Here is a 16,126-nt window from a genome sequence, read left to right as displayed (position 1 = left end):
AATAACCTTAGCCAACATTACTCCCATTATTAGCCTGATTTGATTCTCTTGGTAATTGAAGTCTATTTCGAAGGAGAAGGATAGCAAGGTTAAAGTGAAAGTCTTTAGAATGTTATTTGTATAGGAGAGATTTTTTTGTCCTTCTAAACACATGAGTGTGAGAGTTGGGAGGGAAACACTGCTGGGGAATGGAAGTAGTCATTTTTACTACTTCGGTGTGTGTAATGAGTCCTAAACTCATCGACGATGGAGTGGTGACTTGCCCCGTGAGTACCTCCTCATTTGATTTATGATGTGTTTACGATGGCCTTGACTGCTTACCTTTTGGATGAATCGTGAAAGCCTGATTGCGCTATGATCTTCCGGATTGATGTTGAGTGCGCCTAAATGCCGAGTCGTTTAAAGTTGCTTTTAAATGAATTTCGAAAACTTTTGGGGAAGATATTTGTTGATCTATATGATCTCCACTTTTCTTTGATGGTCCATTTTCTTGGGGAAAAGCAAGGGTTTGGCTTGGGGGAGTTTAATGTATGCACTTTGTACTATATTTTTATGCTCCTTTCTCTTGCATTTTATGGCATTCTGATGTGTGATTTCGCAATTTCCATGTGGTTTTACGCTTGGTTGGAGTTTTTGTGTCTTTGATTATTTCAGGCCATTTTATTCCACTCTTGTATTGGAAGCGGATCACTTCTGAGCATTAGGATGCGTGCTTCGAGATTTGGCAGAGTTCGAGACCGCACTACGGCACTTTTGTGAGCTCACGGGTCCATTCGGATATGTTTTTAGTCCCGTTGAGTCTCGTTTATACTTTTGCCGCGTTCTAATGAAGAAAAGTAAGCACAAGATGATGGGCCCGGGCGGGTATTTTCATACCCGAGCGATTTCAATTGAGAAATAGGAATGTAAGCATCCAAGCCCAGGACCCCGTCAGGTATACTCAAAACCCGGTCGGGTCTGTCAATAATCACTTGCATGAATGTTCAGCTTACGGACCCGGTCCGGTCTTTCAGAAACCAGGTCGGGTCCTGCGATTTCTACTCTCTGGAAAACTCCCAGCACACGGACCCGGTCCGGTCTTCCAGAAACCCGGTCCGATCCTGCTTTAATAACCGTTTTTTCGCACGGTTTTTATTTTATGATGAGGAATGTAACCGGGGGGTAAGCAATATTTTTTTCTGTTTTTTTTAGATATTATTAACTCTTCACTTTTTGGAGAAAAACTTGGTAACTTTCGATTACTTTCGTTTATCCTTTGGTATTCAACTTCAAGTATTAATTCTTTATCCTTTCCTTGTTATTACTTTTAATCATGTTTTCTTTAATTAATTCTTGCTTTGTTGCATTTGATATGTGTGAGTAGTTTCTCTAGGGTTAGATGGAACCCTAGTCATGAGTTTGATGATGAATTATTGAATCCCAATCCCTTTTTGTTATGCATAATCCTTGTTCATGCTTGGTTTCTTATGCTAGTTAACTCATGTATTTTCAATAGAAATTTTGGAAATTGTGGTTAACGATTCATTCAATTGCTAACGAAAGTTAGAGTTGAATGAATTGCCTTTTAGATCAAGGGCTTGATAATCTTCATGAAAATAGATAGATTTGATTGTTGGATCTTATAGAATACTATGCTCAATGTCATTACTATACTATTGAAGTGAAACTAATAGTCTTCAAAAGGAGTTATTAGTATCTTTAATGGTGTATTTATCCTATTGAACTTGGTTATGATTGTTGTAGGGGTAGTAGGATCTCATTGTCATCATATCATGCTAGTGGGGAAATTTATCTCTAGATGTTTTAGTATCATCAATTTACCTTTCTAATTTAATTGTTTGTGCTCTAGTTATTTAGTTAGTTTAGCCATATATTCTCCAAATTTGTGTGTTACTTAGGATCAATTGGTAGCCGGAAAATAATCATTTACTACGTTGTTCCCTGTGGATTCGACCCTAACTGCTGCTGTACTAGTTGCATATTAGGAATTGTTTGGTAGTACATAAACGACCTATTTAGCACACATTTATATTTTTTTATGGAAAAGAAATGTTATTATCACAAAATATAATTATGAATAAAATAGAGTGAAAAGAAAAAGAAAATGCTACAAATTCAAGTAAAGCACAAAAAGGCTCATTCCATCATACTCTACTTCTTGCTACAAATGAAATGTTTCTCAGATAGATGATCACTTTTAGTTCTTTGTTCTTCTTGTTCTACTTCTTCTACAGAAATGGTGGTTATGAAAATCAAGTAAAGCCCATTCCATCTTGTTCAACAATTTAAAAAGCCAAAAAGGCTTCCCCACTGACAATGTATAGTACCCCCAAGCCAAACCAACTATTGTACCACTTCCAAATCCAATCACTACAACTTTCCACATCGATAATTCTGTTTTTTCTTCCACATTATCATTGTTCAAAGTTTGCACAACAATATTGTTTTTGCATTCAAGTAATGGCGCTCCACACAATTCAAGATTTCCCTCGTATGAATCAGATGAGAAGGTATTAAAATTGTTACCATGGGGTATAGGCCCTTCCAGTTGATTATATGAAACATTAAAATCCTCGAGAAATGTTAAACTAACAAGTTCTTGAGGGATTTCACCGAAAAGCCTATTTGATGATAGGTCTAAACCTTCCAACGATGATAAGTTCCCGAAGGATAGAGGGATGTTTCCGGTAAGGAGGTTATGCGAGAGATTAAGATTTCGAAGTGCTCGCAACATCCCTATAGAATTTGGAATCTCTCCTTCAAAGTGATTATTAGACATATCAAATGTTGACATAGAAGTAATTATCTTCTTATAATCTAGTTCCACCCCTTTTACTGTCATCTTGATGGAGAACATATAATAATCATCACCTCCACCATTTAAGTACCGTGGTCTTCCTATAGTAAACATGTTGGTATCCATCATGGAACGAAATTGTTTGATGTACATGAATGGCAACTTACCACAGAAATTATTGTTTGAAAGGTCGAGAATTTGTAGATTTGAAAAAGAAAATGTAACAATCTTTGATAAATTGTTGGTTATATCACCATGAAATTTATTAAAGGATAGGCTGAGAACCTCTAGATACGGAAGGTTACCTAACCAATAGGGGAAAACATCTTTGAATTTGTTGTTCCTCAAATTTAGGACTTTCAGGTTTCTACATTTAGATAAAGACCTGGGTATAGCTCCTTCTAACTGATTGTCAGTGAAATCTACATATTCCAATAAATCACAAGTAGAAAATGCTGATGGAATGGTGCCCTTGAAATTATTTGATTGGAGATTCAATACAATTAATCCATTACTAGTATTGCCCAAGCAATGACGAACATCTTCATTAAACTTGTTATAAGATAAATCAAGGATTCCAACCAAGTTGCAGATAGAAGAGTTTTTAAAATTCGTGATATTGTATTCTGGAATGCATGACAAATGTGAAAGAATTTAGAGAAACTTGTATCTTCATATAATAATGTATAAATACATCATAGTAAAAGAATATTCTACCAAGAAATTTAATCTTTTTTGAAAAGTAAAAAAAAAATAAATTTGACCACATGACTTCTTAAAAAATTTAGAAATTAGTTTACAAGAATATTGCTTTCTATGAATGGTTACAGAAATATTTGACTTGGATGAATATGGAAAACATTTGGATTAAGATTTGAAATTTTGGATTTTATTGGTAAAAAAAATATTCTGATTTGCCACCCTATTTATTACTCCCTCTGATTTCATATGTTATTCTCAAATAAATTTACGAATTTTAGAATATTTATGTGGGATGTTGATTGATTCGTCTCAATATATTATTTTTAAATATCAAAAATCAAAGAAATACATTAAAGATAATTCGATAGAACTTGTTTCATATATTTTTATTGGTAACATTAATCAATGTTATATTAAAAAAAAAAAGCAAATATGAAAAACCTTAATAATACAAGAAATATATTTTTATTAGTGACAAGCGAATTCAAAAAAGAAAATAACAATTTAACAGTTGGAAGTCTCAATGTATGCAATTGCGAACTATTTTGGAAGATGCAATTTAAATAGGCATTGCTAAAGATTAGTGTACCTGTAATCTGTGGTGTGATTTTTCCACTCAAGTTATTGTTGGCAACCACCAAATAATAAAGACTCGTAAGCTTTCCAATGTTGACAGGCAATTGACCATATAATTTGTAAATCCAAATGATTCAAATTTGTAAGAAGAGAAAAAGAATTTGGTATCTCACCATATAATTGATTATTTGATAAATCCAAATAACTCAAATTTGTAAGAAGAGAAAAAGAATTTGGTATCTCACCATGTAATTGATTATTTGATAATTTCAAAATATTCAAATTTGTAAGAAGAGAAAAAGAATTTGGTATCTCACCATGTAATTGATTATATGATAAATCCAAATAACTCAAATTTGTAAGAAGAGAAAAAGAATTTGGTATCTCACCATGTAATTGATTATTTGATAAAAACAAAGAATTCAAATTTGTAAGAAGAGAAAAAGAATTTGGTATCTCACCATGTAATTGATTAATTGATAAACACAAAATATTCAAATTTGTAAGAAGAGAAAAAGAATTTGGTAGCTCACCATGTAAAAGATTATTTGATAAATTCAAATATATCAACTTTGTAAGAAGAGAAAAAGAATTTGGTATCTCACCATGTAATTGATTATTTGATAAATCCAAAACACTCAAATTTGTAAGAAGAGGAAAAGAATTTGGTATCTCACCATGTAATTGATTATTTGATAAAAACAAAAAATTCAAATTTGTAAGAAGAGAAAAAGAATTTGGTATCTCACTATTTAATTGATTATATGATAAATCCAAATGAGTCAAATTTGTAAGAAGAGAAAAAGAATTTGGTATCTCACCATGTAATTGATTATTTGATAAACACAAAAATTTCAAATTTGTAAGAGAAAAAGAATTTGGTATTTCACCATGTAATTGATTATTTGATAAATCCAAACCAATCAAATTTGTAAGAAGAGAAAAAGAATTTGGTATCTCACCATGTAATTGATTAATGGATAACTCTAAACTTTTCAACCTTTTTAAGAGTCCTAATTCATAAGGAAGTAATCCCGAAAGATTGTTGAAAGAAAGATCCAAAACTTGAAGCTTTTGAAGTTTACTAAACTCTGGCGATATTTTCCTAGAAAAGTCGTTCTCACGAAGGGAAAGGCACCGAAGCTCCGACATATTATCAAATAAAGGGAGTGGACCACTAAAGCTGTTATAGCTAAGGTCGAGATATTGGAGTTTTGTAAGGAGAGGAAGAGAAGACGGGACATGCCCATAAAAATAGTTATCTTGGAGAGATAGGTTTTGCAGGTTTGTAAGAAAACCGATTTGAGGAGAGAGAGTACCATTGAGATGTAAGTAGGAGAAGTCTAGGGAAACGACAGTGGGAGAGTGAGAAGACGAAGAGCAAGTGACGAACGACCAATTGCAATGGTGAGTAGTGTTTTTCCAAGATGATAGTCTTTTAAAAGGATCATCTTTAATGGCAGATTTAATAGCTAACAATGCTTTTTGTTCTGATAATATTCCGCCATCGATGAAGCTAATATTCAGACAGTGAATAAACAAGAAGAAAACAAGAATTCGCATTTTGTTATTTTTGTTTCTATTACTTTGATGGGTAGAATACTAGAATTGAGATGCATGATGAGAGGAAAATGAAAGACTATTTATAATGTGTTAAAATAATCTAGAAAAATCTAGGATTTTAATTAAATATAAAAAATATCTAAACTAAAGAATAAAAAAATTAAAAGGATTTAAGATAATATAATAGAAGTTTCTAGAAAAAGTAATTAAAAAATAAAAATATTTAAGATATTTTTAGTAAACTTGTAACTAAACTCATCACTATAAATTTCCATTGATGTAATCAATTTTGAGCAATGAATAAGAATAGTCATTTTACATATTCACTTATCTTCCTCTCCAAATAAATCAGTTTACCATTTTGCCATCTAAATTTTCCTATACAATGCTATGTAGTTGTTTTTGAAAGCAACTTAGGATACTACTTTAATGTATCCTTAAATATGTATCTATTGTATTCAATTATAGTAAATAATTTCATATATTTTAAAAGTAAATTGAATTATATGTTAAGGTCATATGGTGTTTTTAATCAAAATGTATTATTTAGATTGAATTGAACTTAATTGTTTTTAATTAAAATGTATTATATTATACTGATTTTTCCTTATCAATGAAATTTATTCTTATTGATTTCGTATTCTTTTTCTTATTCAAAGTTACTAATTTTGATTGTATTAAAACTTTTTTTTAACTCAAAATAAAATTTTAACTTATAACAACTTATTTTTACGACATAAGCTGATTTTTACTGATTTAAACTAAATTTTATCAAACTTTAATTATTTTTATTAAATAATATGAATTTAAGATGAATCTAATAAGTTCTTGATAAAAAAAATAAAATATCAAGAATTAAGTTTGATTAAGTGGGAATGATGATCTCTTCAAAAAAAAAACTGAGAATGATGATCAAAGAACGAAGTCATAATTGGGAGACGTTTGATAAATCTATTTTCATGTTTTATTCAGTGGTAATGAAAATTAATGAAAAATAGATTTTGATCATATAATAAAAATGCTCCTTCCGCCTCTTTTATTTTGCTACGCAATACATAAAAACCTTCCATTTTTATTTTCGTATTGTAGCAAAATTAAATAGATAAAAGAGTATATTTGTACTCTAAGAATCCTCCCCGAAGATTTTTTTGGCACGATACCTAAATGTTATTTTGCACTAACATATAATTCGAATCCCTCAAGTGATAATGAATGAAAATAATTTTGTAGAAGAAAATTTATTTTTATTAGAATAAGACAATCATAATTATAAAGTCTGCTAAATAATTTAATATATTCAAATATATTAAAGTTTTATTTTTATTCTCATCAATTAATACAATAATTAATCGCATTACTAGTAAGCTAGATAATATAGTAGACTTACTCAAAACAATTGTAACTACATATTTTCTCCGTTCCTTTCAATTTATTTCTAAAAGTAATAATTTTTCTTATAACATATTACATATATAACTTTTACGCGATTCAGTGTGTTATTTCGATCATAAATATATTGAAATATGCAAATCTAAAAATTATAAAAAGTTAATATTATGAAAGTATGCGATTAGACGATTCAAACAAAATCTCAATTGACTATATTTCTTCTTATACATTAATTACAATACATAAAATAAACTTGAACGATTAATAATATCAAAAGTAAGCATTTCAGAGCCGAGGAAGTAGATATTTAGTAGTACAAGTCTACTAAAAAGCCAAGTCAACCATGACTTTAATTAATGGAGCATGAGCTATTAAGGCCTCAAGGTACAACTTTGTCTTTATAGACAAGACTTTGACCGTATCAGTCAAATGGACCTATGCCCCTCTGAAACCTTCGTTACCCTTACGCTTATGGAGAGATACTCTCTCCATCTTATGAGAAAGCATTATATAATTTAAAGATTTGAGTGTTTTTTAATTCATATGTTATTAATTCAGAGAGACAACGGAAATATATAATTATTTAAGGAAATTAATTGTGTGGGTATGAACTAAGCTAGTTGGAGAACGAAGAAAATTTTGACATTATCAATTTCCTTCATTTGGGAAGGAAACAGTCTAAAGCCTAAGCTTTAGATTGTATATTTAGGATATGTTATATAGTTTATTATATCTTTTAACACGAGAGTTGTTTCAATTACAAGAGTAGATGTAGTTATAACACATACGTTCTTCAAAACAAATGCTAAATATTCCATTAGAAAGGAATGATAGATGAGATTTGAACCACTACAAAAAAACGGTGAAATTCTGACTAAATCACCAACTAATCGGAAACAGTTAGAAATTTCCGTCTAACTTACCGACTAACTGTAGTCAGTCGGACATTCCGACTAAATTCCTACTAGCCCAAAATTGTAGGAAAATCCGACTAATCCCCGACTGAAAAGATAATCGAAAATTTCCGACTGCCCAATTAGCCGGCATTTAGTCGGAATATTTGGAGGAGGAGGGTTGGTCGGTGGGTAGTCGGAATTTTATATTTACAATTTTCCAATCGCCGTCTTTTTCCACCCTTTTCCCTCAATTACTCTCAAATTCTACAACCAAACATACTTCACTCTCTCGAAAATTTCTTCTCCCTACCCTAAACAATTTAATTTCTTCTAACAAAAATATCATATAAGTATTCAACAAAATATCAAGGTATGTTATTTCTATAAAGTCATATTTACATTATTTATTATTTTAAATATGCTTTATGTTATATTTATTATGTAATGAAAAAAAATTTAATAACCTTTTTGGTGCAGACATTTATTCGTAATAATTATAAGTACTTACTAGAACAAGTAGTTTTTCTCTTAATTATATTCTCCTATGTACTATAAAAATGTGTTAAAAATCATGAAAATATGTTGCTCAAAGCTAATGAAATTCAACATCGTATTCTTTACTTATAGTAATACCTCCCCGCTAGTTGCAACAATCAAATTTTGCATAAAGATAAAAAAAAAAATTAACTACTAAAATAACTAAAATTTTATTGTTGCAATTTATTAGTATAAGTAAAGTTTACATACTGGATTTCACTAGATTTGAGGAACACATATTCAACATTTCCACTTTTTTATAGTGCATAGGAAAGTATTAATAAGAGAAAAACTACTATTTCTACTAGTAAGTACTTATAATTATCATGCAAAAATGGCTGCACCGAAAAGCGTATTAAATTTTTTTTAAAGAATTACCGACTATTTTCCCACTGAAATTCAGCCGGGATTCAGTCGAAAATTTCAAAATTCAGTGAACAGTCGGTAAATTGAAAAGCCGATTCCCTTTTCAGCTGTTTTTGTTAAATTATTTTACGGATTTCATAAATTGTTATTTCGCAGAATAATAGACTTACGTAGTGAAAGAAGTTGAATGTATAAGCGAAGTTGTAAAGGAGTTTATAATATTAGATATTTAGAAGGAGTTGAGAAATTTCTACAATTTGCAAAGAAAAAAAATCATCTGATCTTTAATAATATTTTGAGCACAGTTCAAATCATCTGATCTTCTTTTGTCTTATATGCAGCTCTATATAAATTAGTTGTCATATAATTCATAGCACACTAAACTAATAATATAACATGTATTATTTGTTATAATTTTCATGTAAATTGTAAAACTACAACTATATAGTTGTTTACATAGAGAATTTGAGACTTCTATAAAAACAAAATAAGTCTAACAAAATGTCATTTCGATATTGAATTTTAATTCAAAGAGTTTTCTTAGAGAGAAGTTAGAGAGATAAATTTATGAAATTTCATTAAGGGCAATATTGAAATGTCAATATATAAAGGGTGGCGACACAATTTACCTAATTTTTCTTTTTAGTTTATCCTATCAAATGAACTCAATTTTTAGTTTTAGTAATGACTCACACTCCTCCTTTAATGAGTTATCACTACAACATTATATACTCCTTCTTTAATGGTATATATAGTGGATTTAGGGACATTTATTAGCCTTTTTAGCAGCATAATTAAAAATCATACTAAAGCATTCCGCGATATAGGATCTAGTGACATTTCTCATATATGTCGCTATAGGCTGTAGCAAAAATTACATATGTCACTAAAGGCCAAATAAAGTGTCATTAAATCACTTTATAGTGAAACTTAATACACTAAAAATATAAATCAATGACATTTTTTGAAATATCACTAAATCCTATGACGCGAAAAGTTAGTTTTATTGTAGTGTATCCACCTTAAACTATTATAACAATTACATAAAGTTTACACAAATTGTTGTGAGAAACGGTCTCTCCGAGAGACGTATTAGATATACGGGCAAAATATCTCAATTAATACAAAATTAAAGAGAAAATAAAAATATGGCCTTTTTGTTTTGAGGTCGTCTCTTTGAGAGACGGTCTCTTACAATAGAACTCGAAGGCACGGCATGCTTCATCAAATAAGGATCATCCTACTAAAGGTAATCTTGCAGAATTGATTTTGGTTTGACTTTTTCTTCCATATATTCTAATATGAATGTTGTGCGACATGATCACATCTTTATATAAAGTTGTGGATGGAGAAAGTCTTTACATTGGATATAATTCTTCAATTAAAATCTATGGCAAAGGAAAAATAAAACTTTTGTTTACATTGAGAAATCATTTAATCCTATAATATGTGTAGTTTGCACCCGGTATTAGTAGAAATTTTGTTTCTAACCTCATATTGAATTGTGTAGGATATAACTTGGTGTTTGAAGCCGATAGACTTCTCTGACTAAAACATGATGAGATGGAATTAGTGTGTTTCATTATTTGATATATAGTGGCTATATCTCGTATTTATTAAACTTTACCTCTTATTTTTAATTTTTAAATAAATAAAAATAAAATAAATAAATAATACCAAAACTAAATAAGGTCCTAATTTAATTTTCCCACACAATATGATACAACATATCACTATTAGTAGGAAGTGTTTCTGAACAAAGGTAATATAAATGACGACATAGTAGTGTAGTGGTTTTCAATTATTTTTGGGTTAATAGTTACTCAGTTTTTTTTTTTGATATTTTCTTTTTCCTACAAAATCATTGAATCTAGGTAGTCAAGTATAGATTGTTAATTTATTGTATTTTAGTGATTGACTAGTGTAGAAACCCGTGCAAAGCACAATTTTTTTTAGCATCGACATATATAAACATATGATATAAAAAAAATAAAGTGAGAGATATTATGCAGTAGAAACACTCAATTTTGATAGTTATATGTATAAATTAACTCTATAATTAAAAATTGTCAACAATATATTATGCAATATATTATAGGAAAAAATGTTTCTAAAAGGCCAACATTTTGGCCGTCTGCAAATAAAAGGCCAATGTTTCATTTATTCTTTAAAAATCCAACCTTTTGCTCAATTTTGCAAAGAAAGAGCTATTTTACTGGTCACCGGTAAAATCATTAAATTCCTATACCAACCAAGTCATAGTTGTCAGTTAGACTTTATTTCAAAAAATAAAAGTTACTATCTTCTTCTTCACACATGGAATTACCTTCTTTAACCAAAAATAATCTAACCTTCAGCATTCTTGCGATGAAGGTTCAAGCAAAATTTTAAGGCAACTTCCCTTTCTTCGGTATTGCAAAGGTGATTTCGAGAAAACATCACAACACAAGTAAGTTTTTAATTTTAAATTCGCAATTGATACCTTATTATTCAACTGATAATTGTTCGATTTTTGCTTAGACATTAGGTTTCACTCTTGAGGTTGGGCCTCATCTTCTCATCCAACATACCACATTGTGCCTCTAGCTCTACCAATTTTCCAAACATAACATCTGAAATTTATGAAAATTTGAATTCTTCATCCCATTCAAAGAAGGACACAATCACCATTCTTGAAAACAACATAAACACAAAATTAACACTTTCTTACAACCACTACAAAAAAAACACTAGATGCCTACGGGTCCTTTCCGTCTCCATCCTGTCGCGATCACCCATTTGGCAACAGGATGGAGACAAGAAGGTCCCATAGCCATTTTTGTCATCGCCATCAGTATTTCAAGTAGTGATCATGTCTCAATTGTTTGCGTCAGAAACCTAATGTCGTCACCAATTTATATCTTGAACTTCCTATTATATTTCAATATTATTATTGTATTATTATAAATATTATTTTATTATTATTAGTATTTTAATACTCCCTTCGAACCATTATAATAGTCCCATTTGCTTGGGCATGGTTATTAAGGATGGTGTGGGGTCCATTAAAAAGGGTAAATAGTAAAGGGTAAGTAGTGAAAGATAAGTAGTGAAGGGTAGTTGGGTAAGTAAGGTATATGGGGGTATATTCGTAATTACTTGTGTGAACTAAGGATATTTAGGTAAAAAAAGATTGACAAAAATAGAAATGGGACAATTAAAAAGACTTTGCCAAATAATGAAATGGGACTATTATAATGGTTCGGAGGGAGTATTAATTAATAATCCCTCCGATTCATTTGAGTTGTCCAATTTAGTTTTTTGACACTATTCATCGATCACTCTTAATTTGTATTTTATTCTTAATCTAGACGTCAAAATATAGTCATGTGAGATCTTGTTTGATTCTTCTCAAGATAAATTTTATTAATATCAAATTTTTATAATTTTTAATTATGCACAGTTAAAGATATTTAGAATTGAATTAGTGCATTGGATAGTGTGCCAAAACTAAATAGGACAACTCAAATGGATTGGAGGGAGTAAGAATTAAGAGTTTATAATTTATAATTTAGGTTTTATTTTAATTAAAATAACAATAAATATATAAAATTACATAAAACTAAAATAACAAAAAAAAATATATACGAGAAAAAAAAATTATATAAACAATAAACTAATTATATTAATATAGAAAATAATAACAAATATAATACAAAAGGTTTAAAATACTAAATTTACATATAAATTATTTTTGAATAAAATATACAACATCCTAAATCATCTACTAATTACCACTACCACTTCCACCACCCCGCCGCATACGAGACCTGCACGAGCCGCCTGGAGCATGTGTGTTACGAGATCCTTGGGAACTACGAGATACACCGCGACTTCCACCATGAAATTAAAAATTGATATTAAAAAAAATTTCATTATTTAACAAATAATTAAAAAAAACTAATAGCTAATTACCAACAAACAAACACAAAAAAATTCAAAAATTTTTTAAAAAAAATCTGAAATTATACATTTGGACAGATAAATCAAAAAAATCTGAAATAAAAAAAATCAAAAAAAAAAAGATAAATAACTATCAAGAATTAACAAAAAAAAAATCTACCAACAACAACATACAACAATGTGAAATAATAGAAAAATCTACATATAAATAAAAAAAATTAACAAAAACTATCATATAAAAAAAAATCAACAAAAATCAACATATGAACAGAAAAATTAACAAAATCTATCAACATTAAAAATTACCAACACGTACAGCAACATACAAATTAAAAATTATCAAAAATGAACAAAAAAAATGGATGATGCACAAACTGAAATTTACCACCAACAACATACAAACCGAAAAACAAATCTACATATACACTATCATCAAATAACAATAAAATATGAACTATCAAAAAAAACTAAAAAATGTTAGAGAACTAACCGAAAATAGATAATGTCGGTTGAATAAATGTTGAAGGTTGAAGGTTGATGGTTAAAGATTGAAGGTTGAAGAAGCTTGAAAGTTGAAGAATAAGTGCAAGAGATTGAAGATTGAAGGTGTAAGTGAAAAAATAAAGGTGAAAATGAAAGTGAAAGTGAAAAATTTATAAACCCAAGTTCCCTCCTTCCACGAATTTGAATTCTCACAGAATATTAATGGCAAAGGGATAAAGACGGAAAATTTAGCATCTTAATGGCCAATTTGGGCAAGAATATAAATTATCTCTTATGTTTAGTCCTCTACGAACAATTCCCTATTTCGCCTTCAATTTGTGATAACATCTTAACATTAACTGAGTTTGCACGGCGTCCACAAGAAGAAGAACCACACCTACTCATTTGCAGCTTCAACGAACTTAAAGAGTGGAGACAAAGAGAGAGAGAGAGAGAGAGAGAAAAACCCGAGACAGACATCGAATGAAGATTTTCAGGAAAAGTGAAGAGTTTATTAGGTTAGGATATTAATTTCTTTTACTTTTTTAAATTACTAGGGTTAACCTATTATAGTAGGTAAGCATTACCTGGAAACTCTTTCTTTACAAAAATGAGCAAAAGGTTGGATTTTTAAAGAATAAATTAAACATTGATCCTTTATTTGCAGATGGCCAAAAGGTTGGCTTTTTCGAAACAAATTGAAAAATCCATCTCATAAATTAATTAATTAATAATTCTCTATAATTTATGCAAATCTTCTATTTTAGTAATTAAGTTATTTTAACAACAAAAAAAGTAATTAAGTTATTTTAAGAGAGAGGAATTAATTTATAATATAGATAAATTTTTTTATCTTAATTAAAAAATTAAATAAATAATAATTTATTTATTTAACTAATAATAATAATAATAATATAATTGGAAAAACCATCTCATAAATTAATTAATTAATGATTCTCTATAATTTAGGCAAATATTATTTTAAGAATTAAGTTATTTTAAGAGAGGAATTAAGTGAATTACATGTAACCAAATTAAGTCCACTAATATATTACATTTGACAAATATTATTACATTTGGCAGTTTGTCTTGAACTATGACATGTGTCATTTTCCAAGTCTTTTAGTAAATACTATGATTAAAGGTGTTCATTCGGGTGATAGGGTCGGTTTCGGACGGGTGTCATTCGGTTCAGTTGTATTTCGGATCGGTTATTTTTCGGATGTGTGTTACGGTGGGTCACGCTCGGGTCATGTCGGTTAGTCAGGGTTTGGTTGAAGATCAGTTATTTGAGCTATCGGGTTAGCATCGGTATCGGGCTGTCATCCGTTAATAATTGATTTGGTTTTACCGGGTACAGATCGGGTTCGGGTATTATTTTTAAGTAGAATTCGGCTACAAATTACAACTACTAATTACTATAGATCGAGTCAATATCAGATTAAGTTGTTAGACATTTTTTAATTGATCATAAGATTCCCCTTAGTTAAGGCAAAATAGTTAAAATGCAAATTAGTTAGTGATTATTACTTTGTTATTTTTACTTGTTTGACTGTAAATTAAAATTAAACTTTTTTCATTTTTCATCTAATTTGATTAATAATAGTTAAATAAACATTGACCATTGATTATTAACTCTAAATATAGGAAACCATGTATGTATAAAATTTAATTTATTAAAATTTCTATTACTTTATTAGATTAACTAATAAGATGATTGAATATCAGTCGATCATACCTCTATGTTAAAATTGGTTCAAGTTTACAGCATTTCGATTAAAAGTTCGTTCGGGTTAGGTCGGTTTTAGCCTGATCAAGTTCGGTTTTGAGCATGATTCGGGTCGGGTTTGACTCGGGTCGGTCACTATTAGGTTCGGGTAATCTTGGTTAACGGTTATATGTCAGTTATAAAAGTCGGTCGCAGTTCGTGTTCGATTTTACGATTTTCGGTCGTAAATCGATTCGGGCACAACTTCAGTTCGGATAATGTCAGTTCGATAAACCTAAAAAAGAAACATATTTTCGAGTCGGTTAACTTTCGGTTTCAGGTCGTGTCACTTTTGAACAGCTCTAACTATGATTGAGTTAGATACGCAAAGTATTGTCTTATTTAAACAATAGAAAATTAACACTCTATCAATGATATTTTTGACAAGTGAAACATGCATTTATAAATGTGGATGATGCTCCTTTCGACTTCTACAAGTAATTAAAGTTTTCTAACGTGGATGTTGCTCCAATAAAATTGTGGAAAATTTTTAGTAAAAGCTGAGTTGGGTAATTTTAGTGGACTTGTAATATGAAGCTTAAAATCTTTTGGGTAATTTTAACAAATTTGTGGGGTGAATAAAAAATTTTAAATAATAAATAATTAATTAAAGGGTACGTTGGGTTTAATAGATCGTGTTTAACTGAAAAAATCGTGTTGAATGGTTGTGGCTGGAACCAATGTGTTGCTAAAGTTTTCTAACGTGGATGATAATATGGTTGTAAAAATTTTAGTAATATGGTTGACTTAGGTTTTAGTAGACTTGTAAATCAAAGCTTTAAATATTTTGGTAAAGTGTACTTATTTTGATAATTTTTATAGAGTGAATAAATATTTTAAATATTAAAAATAAATTGAGGGCTAGCTGGATAATGAATTATATTTAACTGAAAATTTGTTCAGTAGGCCTAAAATTGCAAAGTCGACTTCTACAAGTTTAGATGAGAACAAAATATATAATAATGAAAAATAAAGTATTACACCATATAATTTGTTTTTATAGAAGTCTCAAATTCTCTATGTAAACAACTATATAGTTGTAGTTTTACAATATTACAATTTTCATTTTTGAAACTTAATCCCTATAAATCTTGATTAACATTTCTA

General features: G+C 29.5%; 1 protein-coding gene across 1 annotated transcript; it reads right to left on the bottom strand.

Moving 5' to 3' along the window:
* Positions 1-2,197: 2,197 nt before the first annotated feature.
* LOC130807667 (receptor-like protein 38) lies at positions 2,198-5,679 on the bottom strand. Its single transcript, XM_057672968.1, has 2 exons — positions 4,130-5,679; positions 2,198-3,451 (listed from the first exon to the last, which is right to left on the bottom strand). The coding sequence occupies exons 1-2, from the start codon at positions 5,636-5,638 to the stop codon at positions 2,198-2,200; spliced, it is 2,763 nt and encodes a 920-aa protein (XP_057528951.1). The 5' UTR covers positions 5,639-5,679.
* Positions 5,680-16,126: the final 10,447 nt, after the last annotated feature.

Source organism: Amaranthus tricolor, chromosome 3 (genome assembly GCF_026212465.1).
Source record: "Amaranthus tricolor cultivar Red isolate AtriRed21 chromosome 3, ASM2621246v1, whole genome shotgun sequence".
NCBI lineage: Eukaryota > Viridiplantae > Streptophyta > Magnoliopsida > Caryophyllales > Amaranthaceae > Amaranthus > Amaranthus tricolor.
The sequence above is the reverse complement of the archived record's forward strand: the minus strand, read 5'-3'. Positions and strand labels throughout refer to the sequence as shown.